Source organism: Drosophila mauritiana, chromosome 3R (genome assembly GCF_004382145.1).
Source record: "Drosophila mauritiana strain mau12 chromosome 3R, ASM438214v1, whole genome shotgun sequence".
NCBI classification, from domain to species: Eukaryota; Metazoa; Arthropoda; class Insecta; order Diptera; family Drosophilidae; genus Drosophila; species Drosophila mauritiana.
This window is the reverse complement of record NC_046670.1, coordinates 6,623,563-6,647,653: the sequence shown is the minus strand read 5'-3', so window position 1 is coordinate 6,647,653 and position 24,091 is coordinate 6,623,563. Positions and strand designations below refer to the sequence as shown.

Below are 24,091 nucleotides of genomic sequence, written 5' to 3'. Positions count from 1 at the left end.
AAGACTTTGCCACTTAATTACTATCAAAGGGCACTTTAGACTTCCAAGATGCAACTTAACTGGCACCTGGGGCTTTGCCATCTAATCAAAATCCCTATTAGGCTCAACTTTGCCAATAAAGTCGCCATAACATGCACATAAATATTTAAACGGGGGTCGCTGGTCTACAATGGTTAAATATAGTTTTAAAATCTCCGCTTCACTTCCCGAGCAAAATCAATTTTAGATGAGGCACAAACGGGGTTCAGCTGCGGGCAGAAACATTTCATGCAAAATTCAAAGCCGAATGTCCCAAGTGTCTAAATAATTCCAATGGACGAGCTGACCACATGGATGACGGACGGACCGACTGAATAACTGACCGAATGACTGACAAACGGATGGACTGATGAACGGTGGGCAAACAAACAAACTCATTTACATTTTTAATGATGTTTGTAAACACGTTTCGAGCCCGGAGTCCCTGTGATAAATGAATGGACAATATACGCTGTCCTCGGCAGGAGGTTTTAAATAACGGAAGTATTATCACAGTGCAGTCGAGTGATATGTGTGCGTTTGGCATTCAAAACCTAATCGGATTTGCCAATGTCCTAGGTCCGCAAGACTCTACGGCATTTTGGAGGTCCTTTCAGGCGATTTGCCGCACATATGCACTATGTACACTTGAATAATTGCCACATCGGCCGAAAGCAAACTCATTTCCGGTCATGCTTTTGGATGTGGGCGGGTGAGACAACCATGGCGGATACTGAATATAAAATGATTGCCGCACAAAATATTAAAATAATAATAACGCCAGCCGCTGAGTTATGCTTTCAATTAGCCAAACAACCGCAGCCACCGCATCAATTATGTTGAAATCTTCAAAACGGAAACGATACCCAAAAGAACGAAAATTGTGAGTGATGTGTGTGCACGAAAAAAAATCTGTCTGATTTTTTTTTTAATTAGTTATTCAATGTTGAGTGTGGTAATAACTATCTTTAAGCCTTTTATATATAAAAATGGCTAGTTCTTGTTAGCATCTTTTCTGGATATTTGATCAAGATGCTTTAAGATATAAATACAATTTTTCTAGCGGTGGCTAATTTAGTAACTGTAATCTATTCTTATTAGGAACATTTCCATAAATTAGCCTCAGATTTTTCTCGCAATATGGCTGCCACATAAATTATACTAAGCTGCCGAAAAGTTTAGATGATGCACCAGAGGCCTGGCCAATATGTGCCCTCTAATTGACGGGCAAAGGGATAACATTTTTCTGACAGATACGACCTCAATTGGATGCCAGATTCCAACGGACTGGGTGGTCCATATTATGACCCACTTGCATTTACTTACTTGGCGGCTGTGTTGTTGTCGTGGTGGCCATTGTTGTGGTTGTTGTGGTTACCGGCTCTGTGATGCTGATGCCCACAAATTCTGTTGTTTCCCTTGGGTCGACGAAAATTACTGGATCATCGAAATCTACACTGCCGCCGCGTCCCTTTCCGCCATTTTTACGTCTGCCGTTACCATTGCCATTTCCATTTCCGTGTCCATTGCCGTTGCCGTTGTGATAATCGTCATTTCCGCCATTTCCGCCGCTCTCGACATTCACGCTGGGCAGCGGTATCGAATCGGGCGGATCGAGATAATTGTGTTCCACCGATGTTGGCTCCGATTTCTCTTTTGCCTGCCGTTTTCACCGGTTTCCCGACATTTTTTGTTGCCATTTTTTGTTCGGTTGGTTTTGCGTTTCGCGGTTTTTCAATTTTATTTCATTTTTTGTTTGTTTCATATTTGTTGTTCCGCATTTTTATTTATTTATTTGCATTTTTCGTGGGTTTTTGCGGTTCATTGTTGCAATTGTTCGGTAGGGAGAGAAGAGATGTTAAAGAGTTTGAAAACGAATGCGAATATATATATATATATATATATATATTGTGGTGGTGTGTGTTGGCCAAGAGGAAGGGAACGGGGCTTAATCTTTCTGCCGCTCCAGCAGCAAAGGCAGCTACATTGGCTGCAGGTCAGGAATTGATTGCTTTGTCGGTTTGCCAACCCGAGGAACTGGGCCACAAGCAGCAACTGAAACAGAGTTTCAACAGGACGAGCCCCACACTCGAAAAAAAAGAAACCCGAGCTAATTAATACAGTTCTTCAGATACTCTAAGAGAAAATTCCAAAAAGAGATATAACTGATTTGAAGCTGTATTTAAAATCCTCTTTTAATTAAAAAGTAAATAAAGAAAAAATGTATTTTAAGAATTAATAGGATTTTATAAAATTTTAAAGAAAGATTTTAAAGTTTATTCCTTTATTTTTTTTTATAATTTTTCGTTATTACATCGGGAATGAGAACCTAGCATAAGCTATTTTCGAGTGCTGGATGCAGGACAAGGTAAAATCCGTAGCAGCATTCATGGTGTGGCTGTGGACTTTGGTTTGACCCGGTATGTTGTGTGGCATATTGTCCGCTTTGCCGTTCGGCCAGCCACGCCCCCGCCACCCCATTTGAGCCACTGATTGAGTGCTGATTGGAAAACAGAAAACCGACGGCTGGACAGATGGGCGGACGGACAACTGGACAAGATGAACGGACTGGGGGGATGCTGCAGGGAATTTGGAACAGGTAACTGTTGTTGATGCTCGTTAAAATCGAACGGAACGAGGCGATTCGAATGGGATTAACCACCAGTTGACCGCAGCGGAGCAATTAGTTCTCAAAGGGGAGTATCCGACGCCTAAGTAGTCGCTTACCGTTATTACGTCCTTGAAGATGTGCGTCGCAGGCTTCCTTGGCGTTTGCCGCGGCTGCATGCTGGTCGTCGTAGTTGTTGTCGTGGTGGGCGGAGGCGGAGGTGGTGGTGCCCGCGTGGTCGTCGTCGTCGTTGTTGTCGTCGTCGTGGTGGTTGTTGTTGTTGTGGTGGTGAGGAAACCGAGCTCAGCCAATCGCTTCATATGGAAGTCCTTTTGAGCCTCAACTGTCAAGATTCGAAGATTGCGGTAGTTAATACGGGACGGGTTAAACAAATAATATTGGTAGAATACAGAAAAAATATGGATTTGCTGTGTGAATATACAAATCATATCTAAAAGGCGATGGCATTACTCATATATGTTCGTAGTTCCTCCGACTTACCCACACATGGGTTCATCCACAGCAGACGCCGCCATCCAACGCACTGGTACAGGTGCTGGGGATCCGTTCCTTGGCAGGCACAGGTCGTCCTCAACATGGTGCCCAGAATGCCAATCATGGCTGTTCGACATCCACTGGGTCTGCCGGCGCATTTTTTGGTCACGCTATCCACCGCACAGGCCTGCTCGTAATACTCCAACTTTAATCTGATATAGGAAATACAAATAACAGACAACTTTATTTAAATGTGTAAAGATAGATAAAGAAATTATATGTTTTCTCTATCAATTTTTTATACGCATTGCTTAGTATTTATTCCTATTTTCCCCACTATGCACTTATACACAGACTTGTAAACCCCACGTTAGCTTCCAAAAAGAGTGGCATCCCCATTTCCAGCATGAAGCCATTGCCTCTGCCGATCTCTTCCTGCCTGCCATGCGCCAGATGCAGTTCTCATAGTCTGGTTCCACCCGAGATGCCGGTGATAAGTGGGACGTTACCTGCAGTGCGGCTTCTCTTTCACCTGAGATTGATGTCGGCCAATTTGTGCCGGCATTACTCTCAGCATTATACGGCATTCCATCGTCTTGGGTCAAATGCCCATTCCGCTGGAGCATCATTGCAACTTAATTTATGAGACCCCAATTTCCGGCATTCGAGTGTTGATTTTTGGTCAAACAGCCATGCGACGTATGCGTAATATTTCAATTGAAGATTATCGACTCAAGGCGACGACTTGGACATTCCAATCTGATAGTATGCTGCCTAATTGTGGTTGCAGAGTAGGATAGATATATGACAATATTGCTGTGGTACGCCTATTTTTAAACCAATTACATACGTGGGAAATTCTGGGCGTTGTAAATAAATGCTGTGTTAAGAAGATATTAAAAATAAGGAGTGTTTCTTATAAAATTCGATGGATTCCAGAAGGTCCCCTTTGGCTGTCTTTTAATTTAAATTGCATGAATTGAATTTTGATAAATCCAAAATAACAAGATTTATATATAATAAGAATTAATGTAATAGGAAATCCTAGTTTGAGCCTTGGAGTAAATACTATGAATATTCCTTACACTCAATTGACTTGTTGACCTCTTAAAAATCCAAAAAACCTTTAGTTTGCAGGTTACATGTCGGGCACAGAAAAACGCTGTAGGATTGTCATGCCGTTTTTCTAGGGATTCAAGTTTAGAAACTTTTCCATTTCCCAGTTGCCAGCAGAACTTTTGCAGCACTAAAAAGTGCATATTTCTATATTTCCACCCTCTTATCTCAATCTACGACTGACGCAAGCCGAGATTTTCTTGCACTCCCTTGGTTGCGTAATGCCTGCAACGTTTTGTGCAACCAAGAACTTCGATGGCAGCCAAACAAATGAGCGTTACCCGCCGGAAACACGTTCGCAAACGGCACGTGTTGGCGCACAACGCGTCGTATACGTAATAAGTCAACATAAGCACTCTACACGTTGCCTCTAACTTCTCGGAGGACCCAACACTGCCTCCTTTTGTCCCATCCCTCGGCTGAAGCATACAAAATGAGCGTCATTAGCCCAATTTAGTTGTTTACCAAAGCAAGTGCGATTCACTTAAAAGGCAATTAATTTCCAGAGCCACAGCAACGACCACGTACTTTGCGGTCGTTCAGCCGTAACATGACAACAAACAAACAAACAAACCCCACCGACCACCCACTTCTAAGCATGTGTGCATCCGAGATGGAAGCTGTAGGGTGCATCGGCAGCAGCATCAGCATCAGCATCGTATTTATAACTTAACTTTGTGTTTGACACATTCACGCGGTCTGGCTGCAACTTTCAGCATCCGCCGCCTAATGAAGAGCTGCTCCGCGGAGATGGAGGAGTTGCCCGCGGCAAACTGGTAATTTTATGCCCCGCTTGGCGGCAACTACGGAATTTCGGAGTTACCATGCTCCGGCAACCATCAGCCAACTAACCCGCCGTGTTCGTACGGTGTCAATTTTAACGAGTTCGGCTGAGTGCCAACAAAGTTGCGGCTTTCGCAGACTTTGCCGTGGCTAAACACCTCTAATTCGATATCAAGGCGCGCCCAAGTATAAGTCGCTGAAACTCAATTTGATTTAATTGAATTTGGGTTAAACCTAAAACATGTTTTTGGAAGTTTCTCTTTCCACCATATATAAACTGCCAGAAACATGCTTTTGGGTTGGACATTGGCAGTGACTTTATCGCAGTTTTGAAAATAGTTTTAATATACTTGGCTACTCTTATTTTTATAAAGAATATACAAAAAAAGGAAGTCAAGTGCTTATGCTAACATTCGACTCGTACCATTTATTGTTTGTTTTTTAATTAAATTTAATTTATAACAATAAAAGGCCGACTAATTTTATTATTAGACGCACGTCAATTTAAAACACAGTATAATTTCTCTTTTATATTTTCGTGATGCTCATTTAAAATTTGTTTGATACTTAAAAGCACTATATAAAACACCCTTAATAGGCTTCGTTTTTCAATCCGAATAATGTAAATTATAGAATTTGAATTTTAAATTATGGCTGTCAAGGTAATGCAATTAAAGCTTTGCAGACACCCTGCACACGACCACCATCACGAACGGGAAATATACATTGCAGCCTCCATATTTCCGGTTCCGCTTAACGCACGACTTTTGAATTATGACCCTCGGCCGCCGAGCCCCCCACCCCATACCCAATACACACCTGCACTCGCGGTCCTCCTTGCAGCTGTCGGCGACCACGTGACAGGCGGGCGGTGGATGGTAGTAAATGCCATTGGAGGTGGCCGGATTACTGTTATCGGGCGGTCGCTGCGCGCACACTGGATGCAGTTTTTCCTGTGCAATCATGCACATGTCGTGCCGATTGCCATTGCCGTTCTGCTGGCTGCTGCTTGTTTTTCTGAAACCAATCGAACAATGGGTTTGTTGGTTCTCCGCCATCCTGCACCACCAGCATCACCAGTACCACTCGGTGGCCTAGCCACTTACTTGCATAGACAAAAGGCGATGTCCAGATTGAGGTCCTCGTGGGGGCCCTTGTAGAAGGCCTGCAGCGAGGACATGCACGCGTTGCGATTGCAACGGTGCAGCTCACAGTGCGTCAGCATTGGCTGCAACGACGATGAGCAGGACGGATCTTCCCGGCAGGTGTCCAATGCCGTATGACAGGTACTCTGTGGCGAGAGGAGCGAGGTGAGAAAAAACAGATCGAAATCGCTTTAAGGCCAGATCTTAAAAGTTTAAAGTTTTTATCCATTGAATACTTAAATATATGGCAGCTTTTTAACTTAATTTTTAATTCGGTGTTCAGTGTCAACGAAATACACATATATTAAGTGTTGAAATAGATAATTTTTCGTGTAATTTTTTAAAAAAATATTCGTAACTGTTGAAGAAGTATCTTAGTTTCGCCCAGTGCACCCTAATAAACGCTACAAATTGTGTGAGCTGCACTTTGCATTTTCCATGTCTAGTTTCGGGGGCTTTTCTTTGCACTCACCTGAAAGTGTTGCTTGATTATTTCCGTTGAGAGGTCAACTTCGACATCCTGACCACCTGCAACCGGCCAAACGTGCCCAAGTGTGTCAGTCGCATTTGCATTTGCATTTGCGTAGCAGTTGCAGTGCCATTTGCATGAAGTAAATGTTGCCCAAGGGAGAGGATCGAGCATTTGGGGATTTGACGATGGGCAAATGGTGACCGCAGCGGAGATGCGTAGAGAAAATGTTAGAAACAGTTCATTAGTTTTCGATTTGTACAACCCTTTCCCAGCATATTCGACTCGGATACGGATGCGGATTTGGCGCCATCGACACGCAGTGGCACACCCAAAAATGTTCTGTGCCGCCTGTCGCCAACCAACTTGGTAATCCAATTGGGTTTGGTTTAGGCTCAATCGTCCTGGTTTCTCTTTTTTTTTTTTAATAAATAAATTGTAAAATCGCTGATTACGCCAATTGAGAGTGGATGGCATTTGTAACTAATTAAAATGCTGGACTCATTGGCAGCCTTTGTTTGCGCACATTTGCCGCTGCATGCTCTTAATTAATTTCATTTATTTATATCCGCTTTTAGCCTTTTATTCGCTCATTCACTCTCAATTGGCTTATTTAGCTAACGCGATTCAGGTGTAATTCACACGTGATTCGTGAATCTGCATACGCGTAATGCTTAGCTGAAGGCCAGGATAGAGGTTTGGATTATTGAAAGCCCATACCGATCTGATTAGAAGCCAATTACTAAGCCATTTCCATATTCGGGCTTTAATCGGAATATCAATCACTGTCGCTGATTGGCTCGGGCGGCAGCAGTTATCGATTGCATTTTAATTAACCAACTTTTTGTTCGCTCTTCAGTTTGAATTGGTAATCACAAAACGTTCAAATGCCCCCCGCACCCCAGCCCCCTTGCACCGGCACAAAAAATGGTCGAAATTATTAAATCAAAATAACAGAAATGCACATAAATAACGTAAATTAAATGTAAATATTCCACAAATTTGTTTATTGCCTATTACTGGAGTCCGGGAGGAGGCAAGTAGATTGAGAGTCAATTGGGGGTAATTCGGCGGGGTTAATTCTTTCAACAGTTTGGGGACGTGGTCGCAGGGTCTGCAGGGCTGGCAAAACACAACTAAGTTCTATGTAACGCATATGAGAGATATAAGTTAAATATTGTATTTTTATTGGTTCGACTTTAAAAACTACCAAGCCTACTGATAAAAATATTCTGTTTTAGAGGGGGGAATCGAAGGATATACTAACATTAGGCCGTACTCCTTTGTGACTGTGTGTTTAAATGGGGATATGATTTATTTATCAGAATTTCTGGAGTCCCAGCTCGGGATTCATGATTCTATGCTAATGTTCTTACGACTGTGAGAATGTGTATCTTTGGCATACTTTATTGGTTTTCAGTATTCGGAATGTCTAAGAGTGTTTGTGTGTGTATGTGGTCTTTGAAAGGAAAACATAAACGATTCGCTGCAGACTCAGCGCAAATAAAATGATTTTATGCCTCAAATAAGAAAAGGTATGAATGTAAACGCAAATAATTAGATCTCAAACGGAAAATGGAATAAGCCAAACAAAGAGTCGAGCGGCAGCGGAAAAGCGAACGAAACTGTCTTAACAAAATCAATTTGTATGTTTTTCCTTGAGGGGAGTTTCCCCACTGCTTTTAGCGAATCCAATCTCAGTTGGTTTTCATGAATTATGTGGATCAAAAGTCCTGAAGAAGGAAGTATTTGATGTTTCGGTGGCTTTGTTGTATGAAACAATGAGCTCGATGTCTTGTGAACTTGAATGTGAAATGTATGACACAAGGGTTTGCACTTGAAGAGGGGTCTTGGATCTTAAAAAACTTGATCGAAAACGCTTTAAATGTTATGTTTGATTGTAGTAACTGGTATTGGTTTGGATTCAAAAACTGGGTGCGTTGGAAAGAATTTGAAAAAGTGTGCTGGAATTGAATGTAACAAAATTGGATTGAATTTCATTTTTGTTTTTTGGTTTAAGTTTTAATATATATTTTAGGAAGAATTAAATGAATTTTGTTTAGGTTTTGGTTTTGTTTATGGTTTTCATTTTGCTCACTTAACATACGAAAAAATTAGTATCGAACATATTCACAACTTGTATACAATTCTCTAAATTCATTTGTTTTTCTAGAATTCTCTGTTAGTTAAACAAAATGACAAACAAAATTCATAGAAAAGAATTTATTTTTAACGCATCGGAAGCAATGATTTTTGTTTTTATTTCGTTTTTGTTATATTTCTTGTACGAAAATTTCAAAAACTTTTAAAACAAATGGCAAGCTACGGAAAAAGAATGGAACACAAAAGCAATTGAGAGATTCGAGATATGTAAATATTTATATATGTATAGAAATTGTATAAATTGTTTGTAGTTGTAACTATACTTAAGGTTCTTTGGTTTTTAGTTGAGCAATTGCCAAAAATTATGCACAAAGCCGAGTGGCGTACGGATCGCGCCAATTTGTATATATAATATATATTGTATGTATATTCACCTTCAACACAAAAGCAAAAATTGGAGTGAACTCGATGGTTTAAATTCGATAGATAAAATTTACCTGCAACTCGGGGGTGTTTTTGGTTACAGGGGGACGACACAGAACGGAAATCATAAATAATTTCACAGAAATCTATCTAAAATGGTGAACGAACGAACAAAATGAAACAACGAACTTTTTGCCTGTTAATTAGTTCTACGAGTTTGCACACACACACACACATATTTGTCTTTGGTCGGCTGTGTGTACGGCTGCGTATTAATATATTTGAATATATTTTTGAACTTCTAGTTTTTTGCTTGGTTGGTTTGCAGTTAGTTGGTCGTGGATTTTGTTATTTATGGATTACGTTCATGCTAATACGTGTACACATACTTTGGTAGTAAACACCGGCATTTCCGTTTCCGCCGTAGCCCAAGCCCGTATCAATGATATCGAATGGTTCATTATCGGCAGCCGCCGCTGCCATGTGCCGCTGATGGAAGCCGCTTATATTGAACGGATAGCTGGGCACGCCGTGCATCGAGCCCAGATAGTTAAAGCTGCCGGATAGACCCATGCCCATGCCCAGACCGTAACCGGAAACGGAAGTGGTGACCGTGCCGGAACCGGAGCCGGAGCCCATGGCAATAAGTGGCGTATCAATTAGGGCCAGATTATCATTGAAGATTCTCTGATGCAGTTTCTCGTCCATGCCCAATATTCTTACTGCAATTTGAGGTTAGCAAGAAGAAAGAGGGTAGAATACTTGTAGTTGTAGTTGAGTGGTTGTTGTTGTTGTTATTAATCTTGTTCAGTGCCATCTATATAGTTGTTTGATCTGTTGTTGTAGTTGGAGAGTTACTGTTGTGACTGTAGTTGCAGATACGCAGCATTTGAGTTATCCAATCAGGTTCGCATAAATTTCTGTATATATTTTCTTGTAGCATTTGGCTTTCTTACAATCAATTTTATTGCTATAGGTATACTATTTTTCTTTTTTTTTTTTATACGTATATAAAGAAACGCTTGAAAAGAAAATGATATTGTTCGAATGCCGAAGTTACTTGGCGCAAAAGGAAAACCCTTTCCATTTGGAAAGCAAACTAATACAGATAGTGTAAACGAAACGAGAGAGAAAAACGTTAACAAACATACAGAGGGCAGTGTGCAGAATATACGGTGCCAACAATTATCGTTCAAAATTAGTGCAGTTCAGGCGTGCGAAACGTTTTGCACTCTGAAATTAAGGGACACAGAATCGCTTTCCGAATTGTTCCTAGCCCCCCAATCGATTTCCATTACAGGTTTTGCGTCTCGCCACGCTCCGATTGGCATTTGCTATCAATGGAAAGCATAAACACAAGCCAAACGCCTGTCCCTTTGTCTAAATGTCTGTCTGTCTATCCGTCTGTCTGTCTGTCTGTATTTCAGATGTCATGCGCTGATAGAGCGGCCAAATGCCACACGAGTCCGCCTCAAAACGGTTTGCAACCGCAGCAGTAGCTCCGCTATCACTGCAGACACTCAAAAAAAATGTAGCGAACTCATTTGGATTTCATAAAAAAATAAACGAAATATCACGTCTTTTTCAGCTCAAATTATAAACGAAACTTGTTATATTTCTCAAACTACTTGAACTTTATATACTTAAGATACTTAGCCTAATATGACTGCTCTGCTATGATTCATTGTTAAATTAATTTTATTTTCCTCTTACAGAAACATAATCAAATGGTATGATTCTATTAATATTTCGAATAAAGATTTATTATCTAAATTCAATATAAATTGTATAAGATTCTAAATTCAATTGAAATAATATTTTTAAAATTTCATAAAAATCTAAAAGGCAGCTGCAAAGTGCCCGTTTCTTCAGTTAACTTTTTCCGTCAGTGCCAAAATGGCTTATCTCGGCGAGAGCACGCCGAAGTGCGCTTCATTTGCGGCGTCTGGCAAAGCTCAAAAGGATGCCATTGCCAGGAGTGTTCCCGCCTCCGCGCTCAATTTTCCGACTGTCTGTTGGGGGTCCTCTGGTGGCGCTAAATGGCCAAGGATTTGCCAGGATACGTGCGACGTACTTATGTTTGTCGCTCGCAATGCCATCGCAAATATTTGCACAACAAACAGAACGGCGGAGAAATGGAGGGCGCAGAAATGTCTTGGGAGGGTGGCTTGAATGGGATTAGCTCCGTTTGTTAACTGTTATCGCGCTTGTAAGCTCCTGTCGTTGAGTGGATCAGTGTCATATAATTGTTGCGTATACGCAGCGTTGACCCAATACAAAACGTTTCGGCTTCCGATGCACTCGGGTCATTGCATGCCATTTAACATTTAACCAAAGCCCAGAGTTTCAATAAAGTTGTACGTAAACACTAAATGTACAGATGCAGATACGGTGCGCGAAATTTTGAACAAACTCATAAACAAGGGAAATAAATTTTGAGAATGTGCAATAATTTGAAAATTACATTCTGGCCAAATGCGTGTGATGCTAGTATCGCGAATGTTGTGTGTTTGCCGACTACGTGGTTTTCATGCCCTAATTGGGAAAAGCTGTGAGCAGCTGCATCACACAGATACCCACACGGACACACACATGCAAGCGCACACCAACACTGGGCCAAACGGAGGGGCGGTGCTTGGAAGGGCGACGAAATGGTTTGTGGCATCCACAGAGCCCTCTGCTACTTCTAAGTGGATTGTACAATATTATGAAAATATTTATTGCACGCAAACATCGTGTATCCTATAAACATAGCAATGTGGGTGCGATTGTGGGCGGTGGTGCGATGGGTGGTGCTGGTTTGTTCTGGGTGGTTCTAGGTGCTTACTTCTATGTGCTTGAGTGGGTGGGTGTGGTGGAGGGCGAAAGGGTGCTGCGAAAGCGTGTTTGCTTCGTTTTGTTGTTGGCGCATTGCTGACAAATCGCTTTATTTGCTTTTTAGTTGTGCTTAATTAAATTTTCAAATTGAACGCTCAGCTTAATTTTTATACACGAGATACCCATTACTTGTAAAGTGTGCGAGAATCGTTTAATAACATAGACTAATACTTATTCTGCAGCCCAACTAATCATGTTTAAATCTTTTTTTAAATTTAAGAGAGAACGCAATTTACTTTTTATAAAACTTTTTTTTAAACACTATATAATGAAACATTCTTCAATTTCAGCTCTACGTTTTTTATTTAAATGTGTCATTTGCGTACGAAGTGTGACGAATTCTAAGCCCTAATTCCTACATTGTTTATTTATTTTCTTCTGTATTGTTGCTGCTCACAGCCATTTATAAACTACACAGTGACATTGTTGACGCCATTTTGGAAAATTTTAAGCCCTCGAGGCCATTGACAATGTTTATGCTTTGCATTTGAGAATCCAATCAGCAACAATAACAATTCAATTTAAATAACGCAGCTCACTGAAAAGAGTGGCTAAACCACTATCGCAGCTAAAGGCTCCGATATTTATGCACACACTATCGCCTGAAATCCGGGCAAAAATCTGATAACCCCGCCATATTCGGGCTTATTGTTGTGACTGCTTGTGTTGTTAATTTACTGGGCGCCATAAACGTAAATAAGGCAAGTGTCGGTGAGAATGTATGCAAATCGACATGTGTGTGTGTGCCCGACGTGCATAAATAGTTTGCTAATATTTACAGCAATCCCATAGCTCGCCAGCTGCAACAATAGACAAAGCTGTATGCAGAAGTGCATAATGCACAATGCACCATGCAGGCTGGGCAATGGGAATTTACAACTTTGTTGAGCAGATTGCCGAGTGCAGCGAGACGGAAACAAAACGCCATCGATGATGATGGACGGCCATCGTCAAATGGCAAGTGAAATCTGTGGCAATAAATAAAAAGAGGATGCGCAACGCACAATCAAGGGACCAAACAAGGCAGGATGCATTGATTAGGCCATTAACAATTGCAGGCAGGCAGTTTTATTGTGTTGGCTGGAATGACCAATGCTGTAAATAAACAGCATCCCAAAGGGGATAACTTTAAATAACTAGACACGGAAAACTAATTCAAGAGCCAAAATATCTTGATTCGAAAACCTTATTACCTATGATATGATAAATAATATATATCGCAAATATTTAGTCAATATTTATTATACCCATACAAAGTAATAGAATAAGTTTGACATTCAAATATAATATCAACAAGTGACGAAAGAAAATGATGAACAAGTATGCATTCACCAAAAGTGTGCGTTACTCATCAGGTATAGTTAGGGAATAAAATAGTTATGTTTCGAGTCAAGATTTTTGGTTTTAATCTTGCATATCGTTTTCACGGTGCACAGTCTGTATTAATTGGAATAGAATACCAATAAACCAAAAGCCACAGTGGAGTGCAAGGATCTAGGTCTTGGAATTTGCTCCTTGATGACGCGTTAAGGGGTCGAAATGCTATTTATGGCACTTGTGTGCTTTGCATCAGGATATGCGTGAGCCTGTGTGAGTGAGTGTGCGCTCTGCGAGCGTGTCTGTGAGTATCTGTGCATTCATGGTACTGCAACTGATTGCCCTGCAGATAGCTAATGCCATGGAGCGAGCTGCAAACAACAAAGGACGCCTGTTGGCCTGGTCAAAACGCTCGAGTTTGCCAGCTTTGTTTACCTAATAAGCTTTTGAACGGGTAGTGAGTGGAGAGGGTTCGATGTGAGACAAAGAGGGAAAGCCATGTGAGACAAAGAGGGAAAGCCATGGTCAAAATGGTGCAATTTGTGCCAGAAAGAGAAAGAGAGGGCTATTCCAGTGGTTTATGGTGCGCTTAAATTCATCTAGCTCCTTGAGGAATACTTACTTACACGCCAATTGTCTAATTTATGACCGGACCCTCGGCTTCACTTCTTATTCGCAGTGCATAAATATTTAATTTGAATTATGTGTGACCCAATTAGAGAAGATCTTTAAACACCCTTTTTCATGCACCTAAAATAATTAACTGAAGTATTGAAATAAGCATTGATCAATATTTATTTCTGAATAGTTTCTTAATTACCAAAAATGCTTTAAAAAATAATAATTCTTGCTTAACTAAAGGGTTTAAAAATAAACAAATTAATTGATCCCCAAAATAATATAGTTATTTATGATTTTTAGTCAGAAATTTGACAATTGCCTTTCACCCTGCATACTATCCAGTCATAGATCTTCCCATAGTCCTGACTTTAATATATGCCTATTCGTAAACCAATACATAATTTAGCAGCAATCGTTTTCATATTTATTTCAAATTGCCGGGGGCGTGCGGATTAAATTACAGGGCAGCCTGGCTAAGTGCAATTAGTGAACTCACCTCGTTCGTCCATGGAGGGTCCTGTGTAGGTGCGGTGGGTTATATCGCTGCCGGCAACTAAATCGCCGAGTGGTGCTGTTTTGTGCATTTTGGTGCCAGTGCTGAATAAATTGCAGAGTTGTACAGATAATTAAGTGCAAATTACAAAACGTAGTGCTCAGGTGTGTGGAAGGAGTGGAGTTGGGGTAAACTAAACAACAAAATGCATAAGTAGATTTAGCAAATTACATAAATCTTGTTTGTTACGGAAAGAAACTGACTCAAGGTGGGCATTAATCGGCTTAGGGCATTACGAATACAATGGCCAATTACGAGGCCAAGAGGAGCCGAAGGTTATGACCCCCATTTTCAATGGATTTCTAGATGTTTGGCTACTCGGATGTCTGTACGCCTGGATGCCTGGCCAACTGGCAGGCATTATACACTAATTTTCTGTCTCCAGCCAAGGCTGGCCAACTCACTGGGATGGATATTCACGAAGATGCATTGCATTAAAATCAGATTATATAAATGCTCGACAAGTGCCCAGGGAGCCGATTAGCACGAGTGCTCGAAGTTTGCTTGTTTACTTGCTGCCGGCAGCTGGACTTATTCATTAGTTGGCTTTTTAACCGGAAATTATGGTATACCCAAGTGAGTCAATTATTTTAAAAGCTTTTTGCATAAACTTTTCAGCTCCTCGGTGGTTAAGAGTAGAGTTAATGAAAGGCTACATATGGAGCGATGGATTATAGGGGTCTCTGGCAATCACACACATGTGTGTGTATGTGCGGGCTCTAAACTTTCTGAAAAAGTTGCCAGTCGAAGATGCCAACTTAAGTCAGTCCAGATAAGGGGAAAGGCGGGAAAAGGAACTTTTCCAACTTGGCCACCAGCGGCATACTTAGGTGGGCTGGGAATCGTGGGTGCGGGACCCGGAAGTCCAGATCCCGTCGTCGAGCTCTGATCGCCGTGGCTGTAGAAGGTGTGCGAGTGTGGGTGCGAGTGGGAGTGCGGCCCGGCATCCACCACCACCACCACGTCGTGGTCCAGCTCGTCATTGTGGTGGTGTACCGTGACTGGCGGCGGCTTCTTGTTGGCCACCACCTCCACCACCACGTCGTCGTCGTCGTCCAGAGTGTGCGGACTGTGCGAGGCCAGGACCAGAGGATTGTTGATGCCCCACGACGGCGGATGCAGGTAGTGCGGGTAATTCGAATAAATCTCGGCTCGTATGCGGTCGTCATAGTCGTCGTCCTCCTCGTCCTCGTCCTCATCCCCATGGCCGCCGGGATCCTCGTCCTCGGTCTCATTGGCCTCGTCCTCCGGATCGCTCAATCCGTTGGGCTCGTCGTGGTACTCGATATTGTTGGTCATGAGCTCCGTGCCATTCATGCCATGGTGCCTCTGCCTCGGCTTGGGTTTGGATTTCGCTTTTGGTTTTGGCCGCGGCTTTTCTTTCGGTCTCGGCTGCTTCAATTTCGGCAGACCGTTGGGGAAAAATATTAGTCTATCTGCAAGGGGTTTGGGGGAAAAAGTGGGACGTGGGTGTTGGATGGTGCGTGCGTGCGAAAGAATAGAAAAGAACATTTAGTGCCGGTGTGGTGCAAATTGTTGCTATTAAACCAAGTATGCCACAGTGTGTGTGTGGGTATTTAATTAGTGCAATTAGTGTGTACTTGTATAATAAAATTTAGCGAAACGAGAGGATGGGATCATTCTGCTCTGGGGTGCTGTTAATCCAGTAGTGCAGGTGGCCGGGTGAAGTGGAAAATGAAATTATGCTTTAAAGAGTTGTTTTCTTTTTTCGGTGGTCTGGCGTGGGTTTCAAATCAAAGCTTTCAACTGGCCGATGTTAATATGCTAGCCCTAGTCCTGCACATTGAATGGTTGTTGTTAGTATAGCTTGATCTAGCGATAGTCTTATATCTACGGTTAGAGAGATAGTAAGTTCTAGATATAGTGTTCATGAGTGCAATCAATCTAAAGCACGGACTCAGTTCGCTGGGTGGCAGTTAACTTTAGCGAGTGACTGTATGTTTAATGGGCCGATAGCTTACAGCTACAACAAACTTGGTTAAGTGACAGATAGAGAAAGAGAGAGGTAGAGAGAGAGAGAGAGAGAGAGGTAGAAAGAGATAGCACGGCAGCTTTGGTTTACATTGATATACATTCGTATACGTGATATTTAGGATTACTGATAGCATTGCTAATGTTCGTACAGTATGATATATATTGGATATAGGCATATTGATTACTGTTTACTGATCGCAGAACATGGGTTTCATTTTTGGGTTTTCTCTAGTTGGTTTTTGATGCAGAAGCGTGCGATATTTTAGTTTCTGGTATTTGTTTAGGTTACTTAAATGGTTAGGCTAGTTTCGGGTTTGAGCGTTTCACAAAATTACAATAACCAAAAGAATCCAACTAACGAAAAATCAACTCAAAAGTCAGTTAAGAACGAACCAAATCAGTTTCGTTATAGGCAGGTAAAGGTGATCATCGTTTTGAATACCATAGGGTTGACAGAGAAATAGAGACACATAAGAACAGAGGACAATGAAAATAAAATCTATATAGTTTATCCACGATTTTCAAAGCATTTGCTTTTTGTTTTTACTCTCAGCTGTTTGTGTTGTTGCTTGTTGTAGTTGTTATTGGTTGTTATAGTTGTTTCTGAAGTCACGGTCAACAGTTCAGCCTCGCCAGTCGAAACTTACCCACGCACGGATTGTGATTAACAATATTAAAGATACGATCACAGCGCTTTTTCATATGGTTATTCGGGCAGATGCATCCGAACATGGGCGACAGCCGCAGGTTGGTCCAGGAGTCGTGGCAGGCGTCCCTGAAACGAGAACGAGAACGTAGATAGTCCTTATTAAACACTCATTCCACCCCGATCGGGTCTAAGTCATCACGGTCTTTCGGGTCCCGGCTAATTGAATTCATTTCGAGTTCCTAACCGCCGCAACCGAAGCCGCATCGCCGGCGACTTCCGTTCGGGACATGCAAAGTTTAAAATTGCCAATTACATCAAAAATGCATGTGCACATCAAACAATTGGATTACTATTATGTTTTAACTCTTTAAAAAATATATAATGCTATTAGAATAAAATTATTCCTATTTTTTGACTAACAATTACTAGAGCTTAGTATTTGCATTTTGTTTGATTTTCTATTTCAACTATTCGTTATAACTTACGAAATTGCTAGTTTTGTTCTACCTATTAAGCTCTTTTGTATTTATTATGTCATATTTTAAACATTTAAAATGTACTTTAAGACCCTAAATTTTTCCGAGTGTACCCACACGGCGCTGCAATTAATATTTTATCGCATAGGTGGATCTCAGCCCGAACCAAAAACCCGCAGCCAGAATGCCTGGCATGCGTGCGGAAAGTTTTAGGCTGGGTTGGAGGGATGAAGGAGGCGCCAGTTGAAGTGGATGTGGAGAACTTTAAGACCAAGTTTGAAAGTCTGCTCCGAAGTCAACTCCCCACTCTCCATCCGCCCACCGCCCAACTCCCCAGTGCCGCCGCAAAAAGTCATTTCGAGTTATTAAAACATTCAGAACGTTTGTATTCAAGTGTATCGAGGCAACGAGCCATCGAGCCATCGAGGCAAGGAGCCAGCCGAGTCCTGGCAAGGAGGAAATCGCGTCAGTAAGGATATGTGATGGCTAAAGGAAGCAGCAAGATGCCGGCAAGCAGGAAGTTTCATTTCGCCTTCTGTTCGCTCAACTTGACTCCTGTTTACGCTGCTGTCTGCTTTTTGCTTTCAGTGCTGTGTGCGTTGTGTTTTTTGCCAATAAGCGCAAGTATTGAATGTTGCAAGGTGGCTGGTGGTTCTTCCCCTTTTTAAGCCCGAATGGAAGAACACGTTGCTACACTCAATCTTCTCCACTTTTTGCCAACTGCCAATGCAAATTGCATTTGCCGTTAACCATTAAGCGGCACAATCACGTTGCGGCATGGGGCAAATCAATTTTCTTATTAAGTCAAACACGTTTTAATTTAATTTTCATTATCAGAAATGGTGCTTGGTAGTGGACTTCGATTTTCCATTTTCATAATTTGACTTATATTTTAATAGTAATGGCTCTTGCCATAAAATAAAGCTGTCAATTTAATATAACGCCCGTTGGTTAAATTTTCAACGTTTCACTCTGTAATCGGGCCACTATCTAATTATCTCTTGTTCGGCAAATGGCTGACAACACTAATATGAATTTTTGATCGATATGCATGTTTGAAAGTGGTTAAAAGGCAACCCGATAAAGTGTTTTTAAGCATATTCTTCTACAGAACTCTACCACATTTCTAAAAAAAGTATATTTAGGCGATGTCTTTCATTAACTTGGTAAAGACTATATAATTTGAATTTAAAAACATAGCTAAATCTTAAATTTCTTTGATAGTGCGTTTTATATATTTTTGTATTTAATAATCACCGCATTTATGAGTAATCAACAGAATACATACAAATTTACCTCACTGAAACCACATATATTTAACAAAAATCCAATCAAGAATTCTAAATTTTAAGGACATGGCTTACCTGTTTTCCATTTTGCATTTGTTGTCGCGCACTTTGCAATGCGTTTTGAAGTCCTCGAAGAGCTTTAGACATTTGCGTTCCTGTTGGCAGACGGAAAGTGCATGGTTGCAAGTTGGTAGGGCATCAATGGGGTACGGATCCTTTTCGGCTGCATATGCAAAGTTTATGGTTGGTTAACAAGGTTAATTCTAACTACATTTATTTTAGACGCACCTTTCTTCAGCACAAATCCGCATGGATGATCGAAGAGAAAGTCCCGAAAGTGATTGCAGTCCGGATCCATTCCGGGCTCCTTGCACAGGCAGGTGGGCCGGAAGAACTGGAAGGCCTGCAGGGTGCGCAGGGCAGCCTGACACTTGGTCACCGTCACTGTGCTGCAGGACACTGCAAGTGGAAGAAAGGATATTGAGTACTACATGGTGTCGCAAGTGAGTGGCATTTGTATCCATTTCGGGATTGGGTGGGTATGCTTAATGATCTATAAATGGCAGCAGTGCTTAAACTTTGACATTAAATGTCGTGCTGGTTCATTTTTGGTTCTGCACATCGATTACCAGCGATATGAATGGGTACACTTCCCAAATAATAGTTACAAAACTAAATAAAAATATAATTTTATTTATTTCTATTTGTTGTTTAATCGTAATGTTGGCACGGTTCTGAGTAGCGGGTATCGGATAGATGAGGAGCTGGAATACAGCGCTTTCTCTTCGATTTAAATGCAATTTCTTTCAGTGCAGGTTTGGGCCATGACAGTAGTTATAAATGGCAGCGAGACAACTACAAACCAGACACATGTCATAATAAGGGCCGAGAGAGAGGTTACAACAACTGCTATATGAATAATTGAGTCTCCAAACAAAACGGTCGATTTAAGCGCCCAATGAAGCGATGCGCAGGGAGCGTGGACGGGATAATATTTTATAACATAATAAATTATGTGTAACACATAGACTGTACGGTGTGTGGGTCTGTGACAGCTTATTCGAGCATATGACAACCACTACTGCTCCAACTGCTGCGTCAAACAAAAGGCAAACATCTGTTGGCCATCTATTGTCCTTTTGGCCATAAAACATAAGCCCTACTAATAAACCCGGCTACGCCAACACTTCACAAACACGGCCAGCGGAGCCGGAGACGCACACACACTCATTGGGAACTGGGAAAGGGACTCGTTTGGCTCGTCATAAGCCGTAAAATCGCCAAAAAGCAAAACAAGCAAACTGCCGGACAATGGGAGTCCGTCCGGCATAATGGGAAGCGAGTAGTGGTGGTAGTGGTGGCAGTGGTGGCCACCACGCCATGTGGTTCACGTCACTCAACTGACCCGAACCGAACCAAACTGAGCCCCCTTTCGGTGACCCCTGTGATTGCCCCACGACCTATCCAATAACGCCCTTGTCCCATGCAGACCGGACATGATTATTTGCTAGTTGAACATAAAGTTGCTCCTGCAGAGGGGAGTTCGTTGGGGCTGGATGTTGGCCAGCACATACGCACACATCGAAACACTGACATCGACTGCGCAACAAGTGACATTTTTCTCAGGCATCCATCATTTTTATGCCCCTTGCTTCCGCACCGTTTTATTTTTTTTTTCGTGTCGATGTCCTTTCTGGTTTTTGGATTTGGGGATTTAGGGAGGTCCCTTGTGGTGTCAATTAAAACTCGTTGGCTGCGTATCAAAGGGAAACGCAGCTTGTTTACTCCATGGGCAAGGAAATGGAAAATGCTTCTTTGAATGTAAACAAAAATACATACACATATTTCATACGTACAAATTCAAGACAAACACGACTGACTGACTGAACTTATTTCCCTAAATAAACATAAGCTATTTTTTTTTAAATAATGTATATACTTTATATTTCCGTTCTTTCTCTCCGTGTGGTAAGTGCATTTGAAGGGTGGTCGGCTAACTAGATGCCATTCGCTTGAGCCGCAGGTCCTGGCCATCGGTTTTCCTTGGTTAGTGGCACCTGGCTTTGGTTTCGTCATTGCATGCTGGGCGCCCATAAAAAATAAAGCCAAGGCGAGTGGTTTTTATGCTTCGTCGCCATCAAGCGACGCCATTTGCTGTTGTGTTTTTTCTTCTTTTTTTTTTGAACTGACGCCGCCATTGCCCTTGCCTTTTACTGTTATTGTTAAGTCCTCAATTCGTTTTTATTCGAAACGCGTTTCCGGTTGTTGAGTTGGTCGCTGAATTGGTTCAATGATTTCTTTGTTTGTTTGTTTGTTGCTGCCACCTGACTGTGTGTGCTCGCCAGTTTTTCCTGCCGTGTTTTATTTGATTTTAGTTTGATATTTGTTCGTGCTGCCTTGGTCTGGCCATTGTTTTTATTATATTTCGGCTTTTTATGGCGTCTGTAGGTGAAATTTATGAGTCATTTATTAAGTTTAGCAGCCATTGAAGGGCATATAAATTATGATCGAGCGTATTAATTACGAGTGAGTCAAGCAGGCACTTTGTGTTTGAACTATTTCGGCCGGAATGTCCTGTTTCCTGTTCCGAGAACACATGTGTGTGTCCTTTGTGTCCATGCTCATGTCCGTGGTGCTTGTTGGTTTTATTGAACCATCGACAAGTGCCCCGGTGGCTCAAAGTGAGTGCAGCGTTTTAAAACGGAAGTGGAATGCCGAAAAGTATGCCATGCAAAGGCACGACTGCTGCGCTGCAACTTCCGCCGAAGGAAAAGCGAGCAAAAATATATTTATCGCCCAGCTGGGGCATCGAAGCTGCTTTTAAAGGCTTTTCCCGGTCGTGCCCGCGCATATGAGAGCTGGGTGAAATACGGGAAAAGCGAGCGGGAAAACCTGCATGAAATGCAATTATCATAAATATTCAGACACTGTACGTTCGCCGTTTGCCGGATCTCTTTAAGGCACATCCATATTTGGAGGACATTTAAAGGACAGCAGCGCGACAGCCATTAACCTGCACGGCCAACAAAAAGTAATCTCACTTTTAAATGAAAAAGTTCAAAGTGCGTTTGTTTATGCCAAACACAAACACACACACTCGCACACAAATACAGAAAACCCACATGAGACGCTGGCCATAAAAACAAATGCCAAATGATTTTTGTTGCCGGTTTTCTGTATGCGATCCACCTCCCCTATGACAAAAATTAGACGCTGGCCAGCAATTGTAATCGTAACTTTTTATTGTGATGCGTTAGCATTTGCAATCGAAATTGAATTGGAATGGGACTCCCTTCAGAAAAAGAAAAATATGCTGGAACAATTTGGGAGTTTTTTTTCTATACACAACGATTCTAGACTCCAAGTTTCTTTAACAATGTATTCTATTACTGATAAATGGCCCGATTTTAAACTATGTTCTTATTTTAGCAATCATTTCATATTAATATCCATGCTGAAGGTATAATAATTTCACTTGTATTGAAGTGAAGAAGTCAGCTACGAACATGTAAAGTATATGTATTCTTGATCAATGTTACATGTTCATCTATCCACAAACTAGTCTCTCAGTGTTTAAGTTATCCACATGAAACTTTCCCATTTTAGGAAGTATAAAAGACGGTACGGAATATACATAATACATACATGTATGTATATAAATGCTATAGAAATATTCGAAGCATTAGAAAGTATAGAAAACAAATCATAATTTCTTAGTTTTTGTTCATAAAAGGTTTTAATTCTGTATACATTGGGTATTTTTCAATAAACTTTCAGTCAATAATTCCCAGCACTCGAGCCTTGCTGAGAAAATCTGTGCGCTGCACGTAGGAACCGGACATGGTACGACTTCCTGTGTATGCCTCTCGACCATGGAGTACTCTCCAGTTATCGAAAAGAACAATGCTGCCGGGTAATAGCTTGAGAGCCCACTGCTGTTGATTATCCCTAACAATCAGCAAAAGTTGGCGAAGACTGTCGTAGAACTCGGCCATCTCGGATTGAGGGATGGTATTAAACACGGCGCGATCATATACATTTAGTCTGAGTTGAACAAATTCCTGAGTCAGTGGATCCACCTGTATAATGGGGGCAGTGTGGTAGTGGTGCTCCCCTTTTTCGATGTACTCCCCAGGAACTTGGACCCTGCAAAGTACATCATAAGCGGCGGGATAACGGCGTTTCAGTTCGTGAACCACATGCAGACCATCAACAAAGAAATTTTCGCCACCCGATCCCGAGTGCTCAATGCAATGTAGAGCCTGTAGTCCGGCTGCATCGCAGAAGTAGGTATTATCCGTATGGGAACCCAGGTAAAGTTTGGTGTAAGCGGTGTCCGCGTGATCGGGGTTATCGCTAAAAGTCCACATTTCGCCAAAGAACGTTTTCATAAGGGGGAAAACTCGTCGCAGAGCCAATTCAGTCATATTCGCGGTGGGAGCCACGTCATCGATAAAGACAATGCCGTAACGGACGAGAGATTCAACCAGTGATCTGACTTCGTTATCACTGGAAACCAGCTGGGGCAATGGGAATCGTATGTGCCGTTCGTTTTGCAAGATAATGCTACGATTCCAGGGTGTCAGATTAGTGGACTTTGATCGCCGATCAATCAACCTCTCCAGCTGTGAGTTGAAGATAAAGTCCAGGTCATAGTTCGACTGGTGAGCATCACTCCCTAAAATCGCACTCAAATAAAATCGAAACTAGGTGCACATTACATCAATTTTTTCTTACAATGCACTTGTAGATTCAACCCTTCGTATTTGACATCTAGTGGCATCACATCAGCTGGTATATCTAAAACATCGTAACGCCTCTGATTTGTTTCGAAATTTAGACACTCCCCACATCGACAATGATCACGGAGCCAAAACTCATTGATTTCTATTAATTGGCTGGTTTTCGGGTGCTTCAAAAGCAACATGTTAAAGCCAATAGAACAACCGACGGATTAGAGGAGTGAAAGTAAACTAATAGCTCAATTTCTGATTAAGTTTCAGCTCGCTTTCAAGTGTACTCTTATCAGTATGAGAGCGATTGCTTGCACTCTCGCTCAAGCCAGAGATAAGAACTTATTTGTTTGCGGAAAAATTATAATACAAATGAATATATTAAAATTAAAGACAATTTGTAATTATTAAGCACTACTAA

At 41.6% G+C, this 24,091-nt stretch overlaps 2 protein-coding genes across 5 annotated transcripts in view; both read right to left on the bottom strand.

Moving 5' to 3' along the window:
- Nucleotides 1-24,091, bottom strand: part of LOC117144169 — a 106,797-nt gene that overhangs the window by 5,655 nt on the left and 77,051 nt on the right. For 2 of the 4 annotated variants that reach the window (XM_033309209.1, XM_033309208.1), the window contains 11 exons: nt 19,226-19,396; nt 19,013-19,160; nt 17,171-17,298; nt 15,355-15,964; nt 14,472-14,572; nt 6,638-6,693; nt 6,127-6,311; nt 5,840-6,037; nt 3,128-3,333; nt 2,746-2,969; nt 1,345-1,678 (listed from right to left, as the gene is read on the bottom strand). In XM_033309209.1, coding sequence (XP_033165100.1) covers nt 1,345-1,678; nt 2,746-2,969; nt 3,128-3,333; nt 5,840-6,037; nt 6,127-6,311; nt 6,638-6,693; nt 14,472-14,572; nt 15,355-15,964; nt 17,171-17,298; nt 19,013-19,160; nt 19,226-19,396 — 2,361 coding nt within the window. Of the gene's footprint in view, nt 1-1,344; nt 1,679-2,745; nt 2,970-3,127; nt 3,334-5,839; nt 6,038-6,126; nt 6,312-6,637; nt 6,694-9,549; nt 9,883-14,471; nt 14,573-15,354; nt 15,965-17,170; nt 17,299-19,012; nt 19,161-19,225; nt 19,397-24,091 lie in introns of all 4 variants that reach the window. The other 2 variants (XM_033309211.1, XM_033309210.1) reach the window with 2 other exon arrangements.
- Nucleotides 22,661-23,922, bottom strand: LOC117144170 (trimethyllysine dioxygenase, mitochondrial). The gene is made up of 2 exons (XM_033309212.1): nt 23,675-23,922; nt 22,661-23,615 (listed from the first exon to the last, which is right to left on the bottom strand). The coding sequence occupies exons 1-2, from the start codon at nt 23,862-23,864 to the stop codon at nt 22,711-22,713; spliced, it is 1,095 nt and encodes a 364-aa protein (XP_033165103.1). The 5' UTR covers nt 23,865-23,922; the 3' UTR covers nt 22,661-22,710.

Excerpts from the sequence above, each read along its gene's own strand:
- LOC117144170 (XM_033309212.1), bottom strand. The coding sequence starts at position 23,864 with ATGTTGCTTTTGAAGCACCCGAAAACCAGCCAATTAATAGAAATCAAT. Across the intron at positions 23,616-23,674 it reads GTTGAATCTACAAGTGCATT|GGAGTGATGCTCACCAGTCG; the intron begins GTAAGAAAAAAT and ends GTGCGATTTTAG.